At 35.6% G+C, this 23,437-nt stretch overlaps 1 protein-coding gene across 2 annotated transcripts in view; it reads right to left on the reverse strand.

Annotated features, from left to right (window-relative positions):
* Positions 1–9,463: 9,463 nt before the first annotated feature.
* The window catches only part of LRRC7 (leucine rich repeat containing 7), a 455,066-nt gene continuing 441,092 nt past the window's right edge, over positions 9,464–23,437 (reverse strand). For both annotated transcript variants that reach the window (XM_065928451.1, XM_065928441.1), the window contains 2 exons: positions 21,728–21,802; positions 9,464–9,571 (listed from right to left, as the gene is read on the reverse strand). In XM_065928451.1, coding sequence (XP_065784523.1) covers positions 9,464–9,571; positions 21,728–21,802 — 183 coding nt within the window. The remainder of the gene's footprint in view (positions 9,572–21,727; positions 21,803–23,437) is intronic.

Raw genomic sequence — 23,437 nt, forward strand, 5'->3', positions numbered from 1 at the left:
CTTACTTAAAATACAGTACTCCTGCTCTTCTGAAATACTCTTACCCACTTGCTAGTCTAAAATAATATTGCTCTCTTGATTAATACTACCCTTTTCATTTTCACTTCATTTTTGTTCAAACAGAAACTGGCATTCTTTTCCTCATGTAAATACACAGACAGTGGGCTATAAGACCAAGCTGGGCAGTTTGAGCACCCTACTATCAAAGAAAATGATTTGAAATTTCCTTCAGTATATACTAATGGCTTCTAGATACAAAATTTCATGAAAAGAAGCCCTACGCAGTCTGTTAGCAAGTTCTCCTCATATAAGAAATTAAACGGCAGAGACAAAAAAAAAAGTTAGAGGCAGATGGAATAATTAGTATTATTAGTATAAACACTATAGTAATGAGAAATGAATTTAATGTTTGAGATTGATTGAATTCTGTAATTCAATTTGCTATGAAACCCAAATGGGAAATACTGTTGAGAGAAAGCTAAGAAAGAAATGCTTTATTTGTAAGGAAAGCAAGATCCCATGAGGTAATAAAGGAATTCTGGTTAGGAGCTTACCAACCTAGTGTTCTCCTAACTTAGACATTTCCCTCCCCCCCCACCCAGGGATTGAGTTCCAATTTTTTTTTTTTTTTGCCCCTACAAACAAAGTACCTAATGAAACTAACAGCAATGGCAGTAGAAATATTTTTCTTTCTGCTTTGAGATAAACAGGCCAGATTCTGATCCTTATAAAAGTTTGGGAGGGGGCATGTGATTTTATTAAGGTAATCAGCTTTTCTGTGATCTCTGTACACAGTTAATTATGTTAATTTTAAAGCTTTTGCAGTAGCCTGAGAATTCTGGAGTATATGACATTTTACTTTAAGGATGAAGATAGTGGAATATCCCCATGAAAGGATCCAAAATGCAGTGTGAAAATTTTGTTATGCTGAACTATAGCTAAAGGCTGTGGACAGACTTGTCTTTATTCTAGAACAGGCAGCATTAGGCAGCGGTTTCATTAAATTTTAGAGCTAAAATAGGGTTAGGGATTTGCTTTTCTCAACTACCTTTCCCTAGCCATCCCTATCACAACTTCTTTTACTACTGGCCACTTTCTAAATTGTAAAGCTTGATACAGTGATCTACCAAACAGTGTATAGCTGGAATAACCCTAAATAGGGACCTAAAGCCAGTTCTAAGCATGCACTTTTGTCTCCTTGGTTCACAAAATCACGTGACCTCTTCAGGTCTTGGGCCTCTGGTACAATGTGGAAACAGGGCTTGATTATCTCTAAGATGCTCTAAGACCAATACCATGGCTCTATAAGTTCAACCTTATGCATTCTTTTCTCTGGGAGATTCCTGGCATCCATTTGCATGACTTCTTCCAAGAAGAGAAGACCCAGATGAATCAAAAGGATTGGTATGATGTACTCCAATTAAATGAACAAAAGTTGTTTCTTAAACTTTTTGGACGGTGTTTAAGGTCCTTAGCTTCCCTGGTAGCTCAGCTGGTAAAGAATCCACCTACAATGGTTTGATTCTGGGTTGGGAAGATCCCCTGGAGAAGGGATAAACTACTTACTCCAGTATTCATGGGCTTCCCTGGTGGCTCAGATGGTAAAGAATCTGCCTGCACTGTGGGAGACCTGGGTTTGATCCCCGGCTTGGGAAGATCCTCTGGAGGAGGGCATGGCAACCCACTCCAGTATTCTTACTGGAGAATCCCCATGGACAGAGGAGCCTGGCGGGCTACAGTCCATGGGGTCACAAAGAGTCAGATACGACTGAGCGAATAAGCATATCACAAGGTCCTTAGAAAATATAAAAGGGAAATCAAACACAACTGTTGAAACACAGCACGAGAATCTAAAAGGTCTTAGAAGAAATGCTGAGGAGGAGGGGAAGATTGGGTTAAAAGGGAGAATTGAAGAAAGAAAAGAATGAACTGAGAAAGTGAACATTTCATGGTTTAAAGTTGTTATATAAATTGAACATCAACTTATTGTTTAATCCAGGAAATGTGTTTATGTGCCAGGCCTATCATCCACTTAATCACTGAACAAATATTTACTGAGCACCTGCTATGCTTCTGATGGAGAAGGCAATGGCTCCTACTCCAGTACTCTCGCCTGGAAAATCCCATGGACGGAGGAGCCTGGTGGGCTGCAGTCCATGGGGTCGCTAAGAGTCGGACACAACTGAGCGACTTCACTTTCATGCATTGGAGAAGGAAATGGCAACCCACTCCAGTGTTCTTGCCTGGAGAATCCCAGGGACGGGGGAGCCTAGTGGGCTGCTGTCTATGGGGTCGCACAGAGTCGGACACGACTAAAGTGATTTTTTTTTTTTAATGCTTCTGATACTCTACAGGCCCTAAGGATACATAGAAAGCAAAACCAGATGTGCCTCCTTGAAGCTCTTCAGTCTAGAATGTCTCTTTTAAGTACTGTCTGATCCTCCCAAGAAGCATCCAGGTGATAAGAGAGGAAAGAACAAAGGTGTATCAAACCTCTATGACCGAAGGTAGAATATAATAAGTACTATAAAACATATAAAAAGTAATATGACGGTATTAATATTAGGGAGAGAAACTTCTTCCAATTAATACTTGGGAAAATTTCATGGTGGTAATCTTTGAACTGGATCCTGAAGGCTGCATATAATTTTGATACGTTAGAAAGAGAATGGGGAGAGGAAGGCATTTCAATAGAGGGACCATTGTGGGCAAAGGCTGAGATCAGAAAGTACTCAGTGAAAGGTAAAAATTTTAGGTGTCCAAAACACTGGCTATGGGGGCTTCCCTGGTGGTCTAGTGGTCAAGACTTTGTGCTCCCACTACAGGGGGCGCAGGTTTGATCTCTGCTCTGGGAATTTAAACCCCACATGCCACATGGTGCAGCCAACAACAACAAAAAAAGACAATAACAACAAAACAAACAAAAAAACTGGGGACAAACTCTACCTCAATAAAATTGTTTAAAAAAAATAAAACACTGCATATGTACAGATTGAATGAAGAAAAACAAGTAATTCCTAGATTCAAATAATCAAACTTTTCTTGAAAGAATAAACAGATGTCCATGATATGTGAATGTCTGATCCTACTTAATGCAAACAGTATTTTCATGGGCTAGTCTGAACAGCACTCAGTAAAATACTTTTCACCTCACTGAAGTAAGTGAGGTAAATAAACATGACATGCAGCCAGCTGAATGAATATTCAACTCATTGCATTTCTCTGTGGGTCATGAGTGATTCTAATATTGATCCTCTGGACTCACATGCTTTCTGATGGCCTGTGGTCATAGGAGGGATCCTTTGGGGACATAGGAGGGATCCTTTGGGGACATTAAGCATAGAAGAATCTCTTCAATCAAACACATCAAGCCTTTAAAAATACAGCTTCTATCTCTTTCTTCCATCATGTCAGGGACATACAGGCACAGTGCAGAGCCAGGTTGAAGGATATCATTTTTTCTAATAGTCTCTCTCTTCTTTGGAACAAATTGGTAAAATTTTCTTTCACAGAGTCAAAGGATTACAGTTGCTATTTATCTTGTCCAGTAAGGCATCCACTCTTGCCACTTCTAGCCTCTCAAATATTGTCCTAAGTCTTGGAAAATACTCATACAGCCTCCCAAAGACCATAGAACCCAGTAGGAAGACCTATTTATAGCTCCAAATGTAACATGCTCAAACCTCAAAGAGATTTGACTAGATAAGGATGCTGCTTCCTTTTGCATTGCATGGGCTGAGGGCAGGGACACAGGGACTCACCATATGGCCTTGTACTCTCTTTGATCTGGACGTTCTCCCATCTTTCACTTGATTGTGAGATTCTGTGCAGAGGAGACCATGTTCAAGCCCTCATAGTGCCTGGTATATAGCTGATGCTCAACAAATATTTGTTAACATCACATTTAATGTTTCTGTTATATTCTTCAATAAACTGTCCCCAAATGTTTTCAATTTATGAATGACACCTTAGGCATCTGAGATTCAGCTACGGTTCTCCTATGGAGGAATTACAGAGTTTGCTGATGAAAGTAAGTCTCTGTACTAAGATGTTTTACTCTAGGTATAGAGTTACTTGACTATTTTTAGGTTGCTTACTCATCCTGTTATTTTAAAGAAGGGGAAAAAAAAACTGACACAAATAATACAATTGTGTAACAGGGATAGATTTGAGAAAAAATATACTTTTTCAAAAGTAGAGAAAGATTGGATGATTCATTTAACTTTTCCCCTCATCATCCTTTTCTACACATGTTAAAAGTTATACTAGCTTAAAAAATGAAATATTTTAAAAGCCTCCCCACCCACAAAAAATGGGATAAGACTTTAACCCTCAGAATCACAGGATTTCATTGCTTTCTACGTAAACACTGCTTGAATTTCACAATCTTCTATTCTGAGGTGCTGCTATTAACAAAATACAAAATTAGGCCAAGAAAAGTGAGTTTTGCAGCCTAGGAAAATTGGGGGAGGTCGGTGCGGCTGTAGAGATAACCTTCTCATCTGTGCCTGCTTTGCATCCAGGTCTATTTCTTATCTTGTTCAGGGCTCACTGGGTTGTTGCCAAGCAAGAGCTCACTGTTACACATCAAAATCCAACAGGGAAAAAGCTACCAGATAAAATAATGCTTCTAAAGATAGGGCCAGTGAATTATTTTCCTTCTCTGTTTTTCTCTCTTTACTTCCTATAGAACTGCTCTCAGAGAAGATTATGATAATCACATAGTTAAAAGCCCAAGGTTTTAATAAAATTCCTAGGTTTTCATTTACCCTCTTTATTCAAAACTTAACAGTAGACTTTCCCCGTCCATTTATCAGAAATCTTTGAATTCTCCAAAGTTAAAATCATGGAGCTTATACTATCACAGGACAGTATTTCCCAATCATTCTCTTGCAGACAGTGTCAAAGGTGAGGACGGTTGGAACCTGTCCCCATGACAATCAGCTGGGAGCCTCAGAGAGTGTCCTCAATGTAGTAAAATCCAATGTTTCAAAAACAGAAGTGGAAACAGTTCTGTTGAAGCACTGCCAGCTTCACCCTTGCACACAAGCTTTGTTTGATGCTGTCAGAGACATGATACATGCTCCACCTTTGAGCCCTTGTTAATGCTACTACGCTAGGTTCCTCGATCACCCAAGAAATTTCCTCCCAAACCAGAAGCTGGAACCATCAGTTGATGGTCAGGGGTCTCCAAACAGAACTCTAAGGGGACCTCTTATCCTTGTGTCAGCAGGACAGAAGCAGTCATCTGCCTTTGGAACATCATGGGGAGTTGGAGGTATGGATCTATAGCAGCAACAGCAGTGAGGAAGAGAGGTTAGTTTTGCATTCTAGAACCAAAACAACACCAGAAGGTTCAGAATATAACTAGAAAACTTGATTGTTTATGCCTTAGTTTCGTATGGTAGAGTGTTTCAAAAAACATTCTCTGGAGAGTTTAGATCAAATGAGGTTGAAAGGATGCCTAGGAGAGGTGATGACTGGGATCTCCTTTAATGTTGACCTACATGGTGTCTTTGTTGCACATTTATCTTTCACAGCCCACACTCTATTTTCTCGCTATAATGTATACTTGGGGGATGGTTGTGCTGAGAGGATGGGGCAATACTCTGGGCCAAGCCAGGATGCTTTTCTTAAGGGAAGGTGCATTACTAAGGAAAAAAGTTCATGCAGATTGAAGGTTTCCTCCCAGTTCCCAGGTGATCAGGCAACTCTAATACAACCAAAAGAGAGGGCACATCACCAACCCAGTGTTTGAACATTTTATTAAGCCTCAGAATGATTTAGCATTTCTGTGAGAGGAAAACTCAACCTTGTTTTTCTTGATACTACATAAAGGACCCATCTTCTTAACTGATTAGATTTTATTATTTGCATAACTCTTTACTGACCCAGTGATTCAAAAAACCTGTTATTTGGTCAGCGTATCAGGAATCAGTCAAAGATGTTGATTGAATTTACCACAGACTTAGAGTGGTGGTCCTCTGCCAACACGGTTTTTTATCTGGTTATGTTGTGGTGCGCTTTGCTAGGTGTGAAGCTGTCAGAATAGACTCTTGATCTGTGTGCCAACAAGGGGCAGAAATTTACTGAGGATAGCATTAAAAGCCAATAGAAAGGCAAGTTGGCAAACACACATTGTTTTCCAAGGCTTTAAATTGTGGTGGAGATATTAAATCGATTTTATGATTAAAAGTAAGATGTTTTCCTTCATCAGTTATTTTGCCAAATTCAGATGCTTGTCATGTAATGTATGAAGATATAAAATTAACTTTTTCAAAGTTTTCCTGCCTTTGAATACTCCCTGTCTTTAGCTCACCTAGTAAAACATATCTCAGTCCTGCTTCTAATAAGTAATTATATTAGTGATATATGTGGAATCATTTTTAAGGTTAAGAACTAATCAATCCTGATTTGTCACTCTCTCTTTAAAACTGCTTTCCATCCTGAAGGTGGTAATCCAACATAAGGCCCAGATTGTTTGACATCTATGTAATTACAGTTCTTAATAACTGGGACACATATATTTGATAGACGTCAATGAGCAATAAATTATCATTATATAAATATTTGTATGTTATACTGACTTTCAATATTTCTTGTCAAAAGGTCCTTATATTTTGAAAGTGTTATGTTTGTTTAGGTAGCTTGTATTGTCTGGTAAGCTAGAATTATCATAAGAGAGCTTTGGTGACAATGTATAATAAGCCACGTAAATAGTAAAAAAAAAAATGTCCACTAATGTCTATTTGGCTTGCAAAATCTGCAACAGTTCTACTAGTAATTTTCAGTGCTTATTCTTTTCACCTAATACTTTTCTCATTCCCTCCCATTATGTCTTACTCATGTCAGGTATAAGACAGCTTTCTCAGCAGAAAGATCTTAATAAAAATCAAAGACCAAAGTGAGTCTATTGGAGTCATCATGAATTCCACTCCTTTTTTTGTGGCTGTTGATTTTTCTTTTTTAAAGGCACACCCTTAACTTTTGCTTGTTCATTTTTGTTAACATAAACCAGATGCTAATTCAAACAGCAAAACCAGTCCTTCCAAAAAAACCAATACCACAAATTTGTGTATTATTGGTTTTGGTCACCCATGGAATCAATAGGATTCTTTTCCCCCTTAAGTGATCAATGACTTTTTTCAGTCAACCTGAAAAAAAAAAGAAAAAATACCTCTTCTCATTATTACCTGCCTTTTTTTCAGTATGCAGCATGGCAGTACAATTGACAATGAGGTGCTTTGCACATCAGCTTTCCTTTCCAGTTGGTCAGGGTCCCTTTTCTCTTTTTCTCATTTCCTGAGAACAGGAAGGAGTAAAGCATGGCCCAAGACAATATTGTCACATCAGGAGTGGCAGAGGGTTTACTAGATCATGGTTCTCTCCGCTTGGCCTCAGAAACGTCTCCTGAGACCCTGTGTTTGAAGTGGAAACCTGACATAAGAAAAAAAGACCTGCTTCATGGCTCCCAAACTACACCCATGAGTTTGTTTCTCCTTTAAGTGATCTTGGGAAGCCAGTGAGGGCCTCTATCTTCACTACTGATGATCATCCTAATATAGTGGCTGGTATGGTGGTTTGGTGTGAGTTTTTGGCAAAGAAAAAATTAGGCTCTGAAAGACATTTCTCATCAGAAATTGTCAATATATTAAAATGCATTTAAAAGTTACTTCTGGGAAGCATATTAAATAGGCCAATCATTTAATCATTTGCTAAATATCAAAGCCTATAAAATCATAGTATAATGTCACCCTGACATAAAGCAACATCAAAATTAGTGCATCATCTATAAAGTGAAGTATCATTTGCCTTCAAGTGACAAATTCTATTGCCAAAAAAATACCACTGTACTTCTAGTAAGTGACACTCATTTTAATAGACCCTACAAAAATACAATATTTTCAATGTCCCCATAAAACAGTTAACTTACAAATATTACTCTCAGAGCTTTGGTGACATCAATATGTGATACTATTGTGAAAATCTTAACAAAATACTTGGAACACTGGCATGTAAAGTAAATTTATTATATATATTTAAAAAAAGAGAGCTATGTCAAAATATGAGAGAGAATGCATATAAGCAACTCTGGGAAATTATTTGGAATTTGAAATTAATATTTTAATCAAATGAATGACTAATATATAAAAGAAACATTTTTAAAGGGTTATAAAATGAATTTTGATCATTTGTAAAGGAAAACATTTCCAATGTAAAAATAACTAGTTCTATATTAATGATGCTTATCTTTCTCTTCAGTGAGACAAAATTTAAGATTATATGTACTTTGCAACTTTTGGGGGAAAAAAGATATTTTCTCTACTTTGCCCTCCAAGGTGGGCATGGAAGTTAGTAATACAGATAGACCATGGCTCTGAGAAATTATATTTGAAGTTTCATATTTAAATACCAAAGTTTATTTTATCACCCCCATAACTTTCTAACAATAGTCTTTCTTAATGATAAATTTTATCAATACCCCAAACTCATTTAAAATGATTTAAAAGTAGCAAATTGGATAAAGCAACACACAAATAAATTCCACATTTACAAGTAAAGAAATCACAGGGCTACAGTATATAATCAACATAAACTTGAAGGAAATAAAGCAACACCTTGCTGCCACCCATCATTCACTGCTTACATTTGTGGTGAAAAAGATTTATCTACAATGACCTTTAGTCTGTTTCTTAACTCTGTCTGTATTGTAATTAGCTAAAGGCATTGAACAAATTAGGTTGTTCTATCTTTTATTCAGGTCCCAGAGGTAAATGGCTAACTGATGGAATATTTCACTCTGTGTTATGAGAATTTAGCAAATGAATATGGAACCAAATATAAACACTTTAGACCATATGTACAGTTACTTTCATAAGGCATTATCTTGTAATTTTTATTGAAAAAGATTCAATATAGTAAAGTCTTATTTTAAGATATATTTTCTTTCTCAATCCGAGATGTTTAATTTATGAAAATATTGTTTTTTTAATCTATATTCTTTTTGTTTATATGCCAACATATACTTTGTGCTAGAAATATTTTATGGGAATTACAATTCTTTATATTTGTATTTTCTATATAAAGGCATATACAATTTTGAGGCAGTGTTTCTGATGGAGAGCAGAATTCATAAAGAGCTTGTGTGTGCTTCCGTGCTCTGAAATTATATGAAATCCACTTTGAGAAGAAACTTATTCAATTAAAAAAAAAAACAAAATCAAAACCAAAACTGCACCAATGCACAGCCAGAGGCTGACAATTAAAACTAATACATAACCACATGAACATCATATTTATATAGTTAACATTTTTAAGGATGATCAGTGCTAACATTATAGTATTATACATTTGGCACTAATGTTTGCCATTGGTCCAGCAATTGGCAAAATTTGTTTCTATGTATAAATTTATTTGAACATTAGGTCTGGCTAGACGTATCTTCACTATTTATAAAAAATATTTAGACAGTAAGCTCACGTTGAATAACTAGGTCTACTGTGTTCTGGAAACTCTTCAGTAGTAATACAGCTTTTTCGTGTTCCATATGTACAAAACTATGTCCATTGGCCTGTAAAGACACAAATAAACAGGGTCATCAATGCAAGACACTTGTTTATCACATTGTCTCTAACAATAAGATTCAAGAGAGTATGAGCAACCAAAAGTCATGTGCTTTTAAAATTCACACCAGAATTGCAACTATGGAAACAACTAATTAATTTCACCCAACTTCAGCTCAATTTATTAATTCAACAAATACTTATCAAGTATCTAGTATATCCTACTTAGGATTGTCCTAGTATAATGCTACCCACTATGCAAATCACAGAGAAACACCAGTAAGTACCACACAGATACACTTGAAATATGATAGCTATTTTGTTCTTGTTCTGATTTATTTTGTTTTTGCAGGAACTCTGTTGATGTTGTTTAGAAGTGTTCATAGGACCATTGCCTTTCTGACATATAATCACTGATATAAAGAAAGCTGAGCACTGAAGAATTGATGCTTTTGAACTGTGGTGTTGGAGAAGACTCTTGAGAGTACCTTGGACTGCAAGGAGATCCAACCAGTCCATACTAAAGGAAATCAGTCCTGAATATTCATTGGAAGATTTCAGCTGAAGCTGAAACTCCAATCCTTTGGCCACCTGATGTAAAGAACTGACTCATTGGAAAAGACCCTGATGCTGGGAAAGATTGAAGGCGGGAGGAGAAGGGGATGACAGAGAATGAGATGGTTGGATGACATCACCAACATGATGGAGAAGAGTCTGAGCAAGCTCCGGGAGTTGGTGATGGACAGGGAAGCCTCGTGTGCTGCAGTCCATGGGGTTGCAAAGAGTCAGACACGACTGAGTAACTGAACTGAACTGATAAACCCACCAACTCTGTCAAATGTTTCACTTGTGCAAAACAAAACATGGTACAGTTAAATCTTATTTCGACTCACTGAAAAGTTCTTAATTTAAACATTTTAATATTAAAAAGATAATTTCTATTTCCCTCATTGTTAAAGGCAAATATATTCATTATTTCTATCAGTGGTTCTCAATCCCATTCAGAAATGAATTAATTTCTGGGTGATCTAGGCTAGTTTTGTTATTTTTATAAATGAAAGAGTTACACCTCAGAGAGGTTAAGCAACATTCCTGAGGTCACACAGCTAAACTAGGGCTGAATCATCTGATACTATAATATTCCTTCTTAATATTTCTTGCAATACTTTACTGAAATAGTAACACTACAATTGCTCCCAGTGATTTGAACTGCTATTTCATTGATCACGATAAATTAATCAGCATTTTGTCCTTAAAATAGTTGCTATCTTATCTCTTACTGCAGTTTGTTTTACACCAATTTTCCACTTCTTTATTTTCAATTTATGCAGAATCTCAAATAAGAGAAGCAGCTTTGGCAAGGAAAGAATGTTGAAGTCAAGGGAAACTCCGGTAATGCCTAGTACATCATGGTGTCAAAGCTATAATTCTCATTCAGATTCCTAACAGCTTTAATTTAACTTGAGTACTTGTGAGAATAGCACTTAGTCCTAAATTAGAATCTAAAGAAATGCTGAACCTCTCATTCTTATAGTTTTAATTTTTAACTCTGGCTTAATTGCTGTTGTTGTAGTTACATGTGAACCATCTCAAAAGCAGAAAGAGTAAATGAGACCTGAAAGGGAACATTAAAAAGGAGAAAACTTTTAGGTGTCTGATTGGATAAGGGCATAAGAAATAAATGAAAAATCAAATTATGATGCTGTTAACAGAAAATGGAAATCTTGGAGAAGCAGCAGGCTTAGTCAGGAAAACAATGGAGCTTGTGGTACTGGCGACACATGCAAGGACATGTTGGTCATCCATTTGGAAATGAAAGACTGGAGTTCAGGAAGGAGGTCAGAGTGGCCTTTAGCAACAGGCATTAGGTTTTACTGCAGGCTGGTATTCACCACATGGGATGCTGAGAGAATCATCAGAAAATAAGTTTAAAAGGGAGCATTGTGAAAGAAGGAAAATCTAGGGAGGGGAGCAGGATTGGCCGCAGCTTTGGATTCGAGGAGAACTGAAAGATGGTGTTTGCTGTTGACCTTGTCGTTCTTGCTCTGTTGCTAAGTCATGTTCAACTCTTTGTGACCCCATGAACCTGGGCATCTCGGTAAATCTGTCTGAAGTGAGGGAGGGAAAAGTGAAAGAGGGCCCACTCTTTTCTGCCAGAGGATGACAGAAAGCTGACTCGGGCCTGCTGGCTGAACTAAAGGAAGAAGATAGGTGCATTGAGTGGAGGGAACAGGAAAACTGGCAGGAAGAGAACTGGAAAGGGTTGTCCTGATGAGGGTCAAGGTAGAGGGCTCATAAAGGCAGCAGGAAATCCAAGGTGATCAAGTATTTTCTAGTGGCTTCAGTTTTCTGCCTCACAGAGGAAACAGCAGGGAAAAAAATGTAGCTAGATGAACTCTGGTATGGAATCTGGGTCTGTTTCCAGTAAATCAGGCTTCAAGATATTCAGACCTACCATCCAGGTTCAGGTACAAGGCTAGGGAAACCCCTTGTATAAATTTAGCTTTTAATACCGCTTTAAAGCATCAGCTTTTAGTTTTCATGCTTTGTAAGTACAAAGTACATGCTTTGTAACTATATAAATGATCGTTATATAGTTGGAAAGGCAAAGAACTGACTTCCCAGAAGGAAATAAACAAGTTGATAAATTAGATCATTGAGTCAAACAAACAGTAGGACTCTACCTGTAATTCTAGTCCCCAGAAATGTTTTGACTCTAAGCCAGAACTTTGGTGAATCTCAAGGGGCCTATTTAAAAGACCACAGCTAGAGACTTCTTGGGAATGGCTTCAAATTACCAAAATGATTCTGAAAGATCAGAAAGTAAACTATCTTAGAAAGTTTATTAAAGATTAAATGAGTTAACATATGTCAGCTGCTTAGGGACAAGGCCTGGCACACTAAACAATCAATAAATGTTAGCTACTACTATTAATATTACTTCACTATTACTTTTTTGAATTTCAGAAATACAATTTTCATTAAGTAACAAGAATAGTAACAAGAACAGAAGGGCAAAATGTCAGAGGAAGGAACTATTTTAGTTAATCTTAGCAATTTTTAATTTTTGTTTTGTTTTGTTTTCTTAGCAATTTTTTAGATGAAAATTGTGAAGATCAATGAGATTACATGAAATATCCAAGCTCACACAGCTAGTGTCTAGATGGGAATTTATGTCATGACTCTGTAACTTGACACAATTCATTTCACTGGGTGTTGTGAGGTTGAAACAAATGTTTTTAGGTTCATTTAGTGTCACAGACTCATTCAGTGAATTTACTTTTTAAGATTAATTGAGCTATTTCTTGATATGGAACATACAGTAGGCATGATGCCAGGAGAGGCAAGAAGAAAGGTGTTTGAATGGAAGGAAAAGATAAAATCTCAGTTGTAGAGAACTTTCTTTTTCCATTGTTAGAAGAGACAGAAAAAAATTACATTATATTTCTTAAAGTGATTATGGCTATCTGGCTTACATCTTGGATGGTTCAGACAGGGAATCAAACAGTTATGTTACTACATGTATGTGGGACTTTTCCAACCCACATGAAGTTTAGAAGAATCACAATATTTCGGTTAGAAAAGTCTTGTGGCTGCTTCATGTGTGTGATTAAAAGAGCTGAGGAAATAAAAGAAGATACTATTCCATTTAATTGCAGAGTTTAAATTTGATAATGCTTTGAAATGTAAATGCACATAATCTACATTTATGCATTTGATATTTTGAATATATATAATATAAATACAAAAGACAATTTGAAGAACAAATCTTATTAATAAATTAATGAAACTTTAAAATATGTTGTCAAATTTGGCTACATATACATTTTATATAAATACAGACTTTCATGGATTATAATAAAATATGTTCAATTTTGAGGAAATTGCAACTTAACTGAATGGTTTAGTAAGTAAAAATGAAGTTAAAAAGAAAACAATCTACAAAAGAAAAGATACTCAGATAATTTTGTGCTTCAATAGTACATAATTCATTGATTTCTGACTTTAACTGATTTGAAGCATAAAGGATCATTTTACTATAGCAACATCATTTACAGAAGGTATCCTTCCTTATTTTAATTCCAGTTAACATCTGTGCCACAAAATGTTTTTAAATTGCTCCTTTGCATGATTTAGACATGAAAAGATGGAGGGTTAATAAACATAATATTTGCAATTTGAACAAAAAGTAGAGCTTTGCAATTACAGCTTATCAATTTACTGAAAAACATACTCAGTTTCTAGATTTCAGCCTCTTGTTCCTTTCTGAATTTATCTTTGATTTCCTTCTGGTAAATGTTTTAAGTGGCTAAATTATGGATGTTTATGCCATAGACATTTTCCAGAGGGTGCTGTAATTTTCCATGAATTTCATTGTATTCTTATTATTCAAAGCTTTGTATTTAAAAACTAGTTTCTCAGAAGGTTTGGCCATAAAATTGGTGGGATTATCCAAAAAGAAGAAGAGCATGACTCTTCTTAGAATCCAAAGGAGAAATGGGATTAGAGATTTGTTATATGATTTCAAACTGATTTAAACTCCCCTTCAAGGGACAAACATTTAAAAGTCCAGTACACATATATCTTATTATTAGATATACATTGCTGTTGTGCTTTGTAGCTCAGTCGTGTCTGACTCTTTGTGACCCCCTGGACTGTAGCCCGCCAGGCACCTCTGCCCATGGGATTCTCCAGGCAAGAACACTCGAGTGGGTTGCCATGTCCTCCTCCAGGGGATCTTCCCAACCCAGAGATCAAACCCAGGTCTCCCAGATTGCAGGTAGATTCTTTACATTAATATAGTGTACTTTGAATGTGTATAACTCTTAGAACGAAGGAAAATGAAAATATACGGCAATCTTATTAGAGTTATTGGACTTCATGTTGTCTAATCCTGAGAGCCAGACGTTAAAAGACAAAATAGTAGGTATCTTAGGTAATTACAATTATGTTTCACATTAACTACATGGAATTATTTCCCACTGCAGAATTTTAATTTCATTAAATATTAGGATATATTTAGGGCTGAGTATACTGTATAATCAATACTACATTGACTGTATGCCAAGTCATTTGAAAAATTTTCCTTTCTATCAAAAATCTGAACTACAGACCTTTAATTCTTAGAGAGTTCCCATGAAAATTTTACACTGCATTTTTTAAAGGTGAGAAAGTTCAATGTCTCAGTGGCTTTTATTATAGTATTAAAAAATCTTGATAGACTAAAACATAAATGAGAATTTCTCTTCTGTCTTAAATGTACTCATGTGCTGCAGCTTGCATGTTTCATGAGTTCAGGCTCAAAAAAAGACAAGGCAAAATAGAAAAGACTAAACTGAAGACTTTGTCTATTATTTGTATAGAAATTCCAGCATGAAACTGATAATACATAGTAATCCTGAAGATATTTACTTATCTGCTTTGATTTTAGAATGCCTGTTTTCTTCTTATCAAATATGTTGAATGAATATTTCTAACAAATGAATTCCCTATGTTGTTTGAAAGCAGTTTCCCAACAACCTACACTTTATGTCTTTTACCTTACCACAAAAGGAACTGCAAAATCAACCTCTCAGTTTCAGGCAATACTTGTAGCCAGGTTGGCTTCTGTTTTTGTAGAGAGCTTGCTGTTAAAAGAAAACATACTGGGAATGGATTTTATTACGTGTTTGAAGTCAGCTTTTCCCTGTCTCTCTTCCTCCATTATCTGCTCTAGGTAATTTCGGACAAGTCTACTTCCTGGGCAGAAAGTTAGTTACAAATCCCTATTACATTGTTTACATTGCTTGGCACAATATTTTGTACATCATCAACATTGAATGCATATTTTCCAAATCAATAAGTAGAAAATGTGATGAACAGGTTGCTATCAGTAAAATTTACCTCAGTAGAATCAGCATGGTATAATGGAAGAAGCTCAAATAAATGATTTAGCCTCTGTCAACAATAGATACCTTGCAGGGTGGTTGTGTGCTATAAATGACATAATATGGGTACCTAATTGATGCTATTTTTACTTTATTCAAATTATGGAAGTTAGAACCAGCTTAATGAACTTAATTTGTCTTTATTGTTTTTCATGTTTTACTTAGTACATAAAATAATTTTTTTGATTTGCAAAAAGTATTTACTCAATCTCTAATTAGTTATCTGTGCTGAACTATATAGATTATGAACAAAGCAAATGGATAAAGACATGCAGTGAAATTCTGGCATATAAAACCATACACATTTAAAAAATTATTTTTGGCTGTCTTCTAACCAAATAGTATTATAAAAAATGTTTTTCAAATGTACTTTATCATTCTCTGAACACTAAGCATTACATAATACTGAACCCACTCACCACCTACCCCGCTGCCCACCGTTCCCCAATCCTCTCTGATGTTTTGATTTTCAACCACCAAAAGAGATCAACTATAGAAAATGTTAACACATTTAGTCTTGTCGGGAAATGCTTTAGTGAGATTTCCAAATACTTTATTTCTTTAAGGGTCCCATACTTCATGCCGATGGTGACAGCCATGAAATTAAAAGATGCTTACTCCTTGGAAGAAAAGTTATGACCAACCTAGACAGCATATTAAAAAGCAGAGACATTACTTTGCAAATAAAGGTCTGTCTAGTCAAAGTTATGGTTTTTCCAGTAGTCAAGTATGGATGTGAGAGTTGGACTATAAAGAAAGCCGAGTGCTGAAGAATTGATGCCTTTGAACTGTGGTGTTGGATAAGATTCTTGAGGGTCTCTTGGGCTGCAAGGAGATCCAACCAGTCAATCTTAAAGGAAATCAGTCCTGAATATTCATTGGAAGGACTGATGCTGAAGCTGAACTCCAATCTTATGGCCACCTGATGCAAAGAACTGACTCATTGGAAAAGACTCTGATGCTGGGAAAGATTGAAGGCGGGAGGAGAAAGGGATGACAGAGGATGAGGTGGTTGGATGGCATCACCGATTCAATGAGTTTGAGTAAACTCTGGTAGTTGGTGATGGACAGGGAGGCCTGGGGTGCTGCAGTCCATGGGGTCACAAAGAGTTGGACATGACTGAGCAACTGAACTGACTGACTGACTTCATTTTAACCATTACAAAAATATCTCCTCTTTACTTTTTGTGGCCTTTTTTGGGAAGAAATTGTAAAGAATTCAGAGAAATAAACATACTCTAACCCATTCTTAGTGACTCATGATAATAATTATGAATGTGAACACTTTTCAATAAAGCCAATTAGTTTCTTCCATGAAAGACATTTCCCTAAGTGTATTTTGTGGAAATAGCTAACTGATGTTGCTGGTGAAGATGGTTGTATGGTTAAATATGTTGAGAAATGTAAGATATTTCAGGTTCTTAATATGCTTAGAACATTGTGAAATTCTGAAACAAAGGATAGACCTTGAAGTGGCTCTGAAACTTATTTGAGTAAACAACTCTTAAAAAAATATTTTAAAAGATTTCATTGGGAAACAGTATTCTAAATTGAAGAGTACTTTTTGAATTTTGTTTCTTTCTTTTAAAAGACGTTTTTCTTTCTTCCTGGACAGCAAAGCTGTTGGTTATGACTTCTTGCTTCCTACAATGTGCCTGGATCCAGAGGCTTTCCCCTCGATGGTCTGGAAAACTAGACCAAAGACTCCAAGTAAGAAATAAGTCTCTGTTATGAGTAAAAGGTGTGAGATCTAGTGCATGAATTCGTGACAATAATATGGTGTCTTGAAAGAACTTTGTTTGAGGTTGTTGAATAAGTAAACTTTGAGTAAGATAATACTGTTAGCAGCTAACTATACCTACTGGTCATTAAATGAGGTATAAAACTTTCCCTCAGACAAGGAAGGTTTGATTCAGTGATTGAGATATAGATATAGCACTGTATATCTGTATACAACTGACCCAGGCATTCATGGACATTTATTTCATTTAGACTTATGGGAAATCTAAACTTTCTTTTTCCATTCTAAACCTTGAAAGCTGTAACTCATTATCTTATCCTAACCCCCATTCCCACTCCAAGTCATGTCCATGTTTGAATTCTCCAACTCAGTGAGAAACTGTAAAATCAGAGGGTTTTCTTTCTTTGTGCTTGGGATCTCTCTCCTCTCTCATTGTACTCCACACTCACCCGTCTGGCATAAGGCTCTCACCTCTGCTCCTGAAGACAGATGCCAGTCTAGCCCATGGGTATTCTTCCCCTGGGGAAGGAAATGGCAACCCACCCCAGTATTCTTGCCTGGAGAATTCCATAGACAGAGGAGCCTGGTGGGCTACAGTCCACAGGGTCGTAAAGAGTTGGACATGACTGAGAAACTAACATTTTCACTCTCACTTTTATTCTTCCTTCTACTCATCCTCTTTTCTCCTCTCTGTTAAACCTGGAATAACTCCTGCTTCATCAAGATATCACATGCTCTGACCCAATAGCTTACCAATAACTAGTGAAACTTGACAGATATATTTGTTGGGAGAGGTTTTTCAACTTGTCTGTATGAATTGTAGGGACAAGGTGTTTCAAGATTAGAAAAAAAGGGATATATCTGGTTTGTTTGAATTATCATCTCTTTGATTATTCTATACCAATTATTCTATACCAATATCTCTGAGAGATAGCCATAGACCAGGAATATACTTTGGATTATAAATTTCAAAGCTATTAAAATTTTGGAAAAGTAGAATTGGGTATCATAAACTAATTATAAATCATTTAATTTCTCTGCTCCTGATGAAGTTAGGCTCTTGCCTTGGGAAGGTGAGAGGGCAGGTGAATGAGGAGGATAGGAATTGACTACTGTGATAGACTAGGATACAATATACTTACAAGTGGCCTACAATTTTATCAAGTACATTTTTTTTTTTTTGGCAGTCTATTCATCTTTTGAACAGAGTAACTATAATTATTGGATTTTCTATGTTTAAATATATTTTAAATTGTAAAATGTATAATTAGGTTGACTTTTTTAACTGGAAAGAATATTAGAAAAAAGAAACTATGATGTTAAAACAACAAACCTGCCACTTCAAAAATGGTCAAATATTGGCAAGTTCACATGGTTCAATTGGATAACATTTTTTATGGTCCATGCGCTTTCCCTTTTTCTCTCTCACTCTTTTATAATTTGACCTTACAGAAGATGAAGCTGTAAGGGGTCAATTACCCTAGCAGAGTGCTCTTTCCTCATGCTACATTGTCTTAAAGCGAAATGACTTACTAAACTTTAGCCAGTCATTTGAATATACTCATGAATTACAGCATTTATTCTAGGAAAATGAATAGTAAATGACAGAATAATCATATGAATATGTTTTAATTAACATCATTCCTTAATGCGCACCTTTTCATGTAACTCAAATAACATGCTCATAATACAACAGCAGAATAAGAAGAGAGTTGTGGGCAAAAAAAGTTACAGGAAAAGAAAGAGACAGCTCTTATATAATAAATTCTGGGCTTGGGGGAGGCTTGGGAAAGGTATATCTCTTGCTATTTTACATATCTTTTGCTACTTGCTACTGATTTAGATCAAACCCCAAACTGCCCTCACATTACAGAGGAGCTCATTCATTGATTTTATTCTTTTCTTTTACCTTGATTTTCCAGGTTGTATGCTTTCATTAAGATTTATAAATAAATTTGCTCCAGTGAGAATATATTCTAATAATCTTGAAGTGATAGATTACTCAATGTTATAAGTTCATTTTTATCCCAGTGTTCTTTAAGAGCTACAGTATCATTAAGAGATAAAAATTTAATTTTCTCTCTTCACATCTGATGTTGGCAATGATTCCAGTTTAGAATTAGTCATTTTTATTTCCTTTAGAAAATATAATTGGCCACTTGTGCTTTTTAAATAGTATGAATGAAACTATAAGCACAGCAATTTATTTGATGAAGGTCTATGTACATTTTTCTTTTACTGAAAATGGACTTTGATTTTATTGTACTAGATACAAATGAGTTCTACAGCAAAAATAAAATGTTACATCCTTGAGACTCCTCTGTGGGGAGAATAAACAACCCACTTTTAATTCTTTTTTACTTCTTGTGTTAAGAATTAATTTCTCTGTGCACTTTGCTGTTGCTGTATACTTCTCAGGGACTAGAAACACTTACTAAATCCTCATTTCCCCACATGTAACCATTCTAGAATTTCACAGCCAGGAGCATATTCTAAACCTGCAACTAGATATCACCTTACTTGGTATTTCCTTCTGTAGGCTATCTATATCTGTATCTCTCTATCTATAGAATATTTTAATATCCATTTAAGTATATTTCTTTTCTCAGTTTGGAGAGAAAAGTCTTCTGTCCCTCTCTGTCACAGCTGAAGGCAAAGTCTCCAAACTTGTTTCATGCTATGGGATACTTCTCTATCCAGCCTGGCATTCTAACAGATCAGAGATCTGAGATGAGCTGGCTTCATTTTTTACAGACTTTGACATTTGAAATAATTTGTTCAAAATTCAGTAGAGGAAAAGAATTAGCTATTTCCTTTGTTAAATGGCACCATATACTAACTGTTAGGTAGTTACACTGTGAGTTTATTCATAGCTGTTTTCCATGGAAATTGATAAAATTATTGAACAGTTGAATTTTTGAGTTAGGGCACCTCAGCTGTAGTATAAACCAGTTCATTTTATATATAATGAATGTGAGTTCTATAGAGATGATATAAAATGCCGAAGACTAAAGGGCTAGCTATGCAATTAAAAAATAGAGAACTTTGATAATTAAATGGTAAAGAAAGTATTTAGTTTTTTTGTATCTCTTTTGCTTCAATGTCTTAACTCAAAAGACCATCTACCAGTTTGGTCTTTTTTTTTGCATAACATAACACAGTTTTATATATAAATGTACATGTTGTATAATAACACAATATAGATACCAAGAGATGAACAGGTAGATACAAAAGTGTTCATATAACTCACTCTTATGTAATCTACTTCTGCCACTCAACAACATATCACTAACCTCTCTGTATACGTAAATAAAAATCTGGCTTGAATGATGGCTCTTAAAAATCTATACAGTGTTTCACTAAAGAAATGCCTTGTCATAAGCTGCTGCTGCTGCTAAGTCGCTTCAGTCGTGTCCGACTCTGTACGACCCCATAAACAGCAGCCCACCAGGCTTCCCCATCCCTGGGATTCTCCAGGCAAGAACATTGGAGTGGGTTGCCATTTCCTTCTCCAATGCATGAAAGTGAAAAGAGAAAGTGAAGTCGCTCAGTCATGTCCAACTCTTAGTGACCCCATGGACTGCAGCCTACTAGGCTCCTCCATCCATGGGATTTTCCAGACAAGAGCACTGGAGTGGGTGCCATTGCCTTCTCCGTGTCATAAGCTACTTAACCTTTTTCATATTAACTGGATAGTAAGGCTGTTTTCTGTTTTCTATTATTAAAAACAGCACTCTGATAGTCATTCCTGTAAAAGCATGTTTGAAAATCCATTGGTTGGTCTTCTGTCTGCATGAAATTGACATGGACCTTTTGGGTGGTATTTCTACTGTGACATTGGTTGGAGTAATTCATAGTCTTTTCAGATAATTATCATTTTTGAAAACTTAAGTTTTTATGATCTTGCTAGTTAGTTTAAAATATTTGTGAGAATAAGATTCCAAGACAATTTATCTATATAGAGTTTTTACTTTTCTGCAATTTTTTGACAGAGTTCAGCAAATAGAAGGTAGAGGATCACTTCTGAGCTGAGTTGAGGGGGGTCTTTCCATTTTGGTAACTATCTGAGCAGGGAAAATAGAGAGAAATAACCATGTATTTCAAGCTATTAAAACAGTAACAAGATTATTATTGAGAAATTAAATATGAATCAGTCCCTTCTCCCTCATCTAAAGTTACATCAATACCATATTTGGGTGCTTTATTCTTCTTACTTACACTTGATAACTATGCATAGATTCTTGTATATATCAATTCTTCTCACATTCCCAAAGTAACACCATTCATTTAAATATTTATGCAGAACCCCTGCCATGTGCCAGATACTGAGAATATAGGACTCTACCAGGCTGAGTTGGTTTCTGATCTGTCTCTCAATCCCAAAACAGTAAAGGCAAATAAGAAATGTAATAAAAACTTGTTTTCAATCATGTAACTCAAGTCACTTATTTGTTTCAGTATTGGCCTTGGAAAGCATTGCTTTGTATCTGTCTTACCTGAAGGATTTTATCACCAGGCTGTAGCAGATTGGATGCTGGTCCATCAGGTTGAACCCTAGTAACAAAGATACCCTATAAGTCAGAAGTAACAGAGGTTAGGATTCTATTTTCAAGACCTAGATCTACTTAAAAACTTTTTCATTTACATAGAAAACAGTGAAAACATTAAAATCAGTTAACACATATAAGGTTCAAAGATTATTATGGCATTTTAAGCAAGGCACATCTAAGTCAAGTTTAAGGAAAATGACATTTTTATTTGCATAAAAAGCTCATATTGTTTTTAAAATGCACTTATGATTTATAAGTTAAATTCATGGCATATTCTTAATTTCTTCCTTAAATAATTTCATATGTGGTACTAAATCATCTTCTGTCTAACTTCTGAAGTTGTCTAAAATTGTTTCTCATTGAAAATGTCTCCTGTTTGACAGGTTGTAATTTCAATATACACTTTAAAAACCTTACTAGAATTATGTATAATACTGGTTTATTTTAATGAATATTACTTCATATGTTACTGAGAATTTTAAAGTAAAATGAAGAAATTAAACATAAGAAAATTCCAACACAAATATTAAATACAAAGTTTGCATCTACATAGTTACAAAATTCCTAAATTGATTTAGTTTAAAGAAAGGTCAAATTACAGTGATAAGAGAACAGACTTTATGACTTCAAAACCTTTACACCATGAAATTTTTGCACCTTGTTTTATGTCCCCAGATATGTTCCAGTGTCTCTGGGCTTATGATCTACAGGAACTTGAATAGAATTTATCCCCTGCTGTTGTGTGAAAATTGTATAAATCTTAATTATGTTAAATTGGTTCATAGTGCTTTTCAAGCCTACTGTGTCCTTCTACTCTTGTGTCTATTCATTCTATTAATTTTTGAGAGTTTGATATTGAAACTCAAACTAAAAATCTTAATTTACTTTAAAAATTATTGTAATATACAGTAGAACTATATGCAATTTTGCTCTGTATTTTCCAAGTTTTCTATAAATGTTTTATCATATACTCATAATTCAAAAAATTAAAAAATTTAGACAGACTTTATTCAGTCAAGGTAAAAAATAATTTTATTTATCATGTGCAAAAAGCAAACATTTATTGCATTTTACCATATGTGAGGCCCTGATCACATGGACCACAGCCTTGTCTAACTCAATGAAACTATGAGCCATGTTGTGCAGGACGACCTAAAATGGACAGGTCATGGTGGAGAGTTCTGACAAAACATGGTCCACTGGAAAAGGGAATGGCAAACCACTTTAGTATTCTTGCCTGGAGAATCCCATGAACAGTATGAAAAGGCAAAAAGATAGGACACCGAAAGATGAACTCCCTAGGTCAGTAGGTGCCCAATTTGCTACTGAAGATCAGCAGAGAAATAACTCCAGAAAGAATGAAAAGATGGAGCCGAAGCAAAAACAACACCCAGCTGTGGATGTGACGGGTGATGGAAGTAAAGTCCGATGCTGTGAAGAGCAGTATTGCACAGGAACCTGAAATGTTAGGTCCATGAAGCAAGGCAAATTGGAAGTGGTCAAACAGGAGATAGCAAGACTGAACATGGACATTTTAGGAATCAGAGAACTAAAATGGACTGGAATGGGTGAATTTAACTCAGATGACCATTATATCTACTACTGTGGGCAAGAATACCTTAGAAGAAATGGAGTAGCCATCATAGTCAACAAAAG

The sequence above is a fragment of the Muntiacus reevesi genome, chromosome 1 (assembly GCF_963930625.1).
Source record: "Muntiacus reevesi chromosome 1, mMunRee1.1, whole genome shotgun sequence".
Lineage (NCBI taxonomy): Eukaryota > Metazoa > Chordata > Mammalia > Artiodactyla > Cervidae > Muntiacus > Muntiacus reevesi.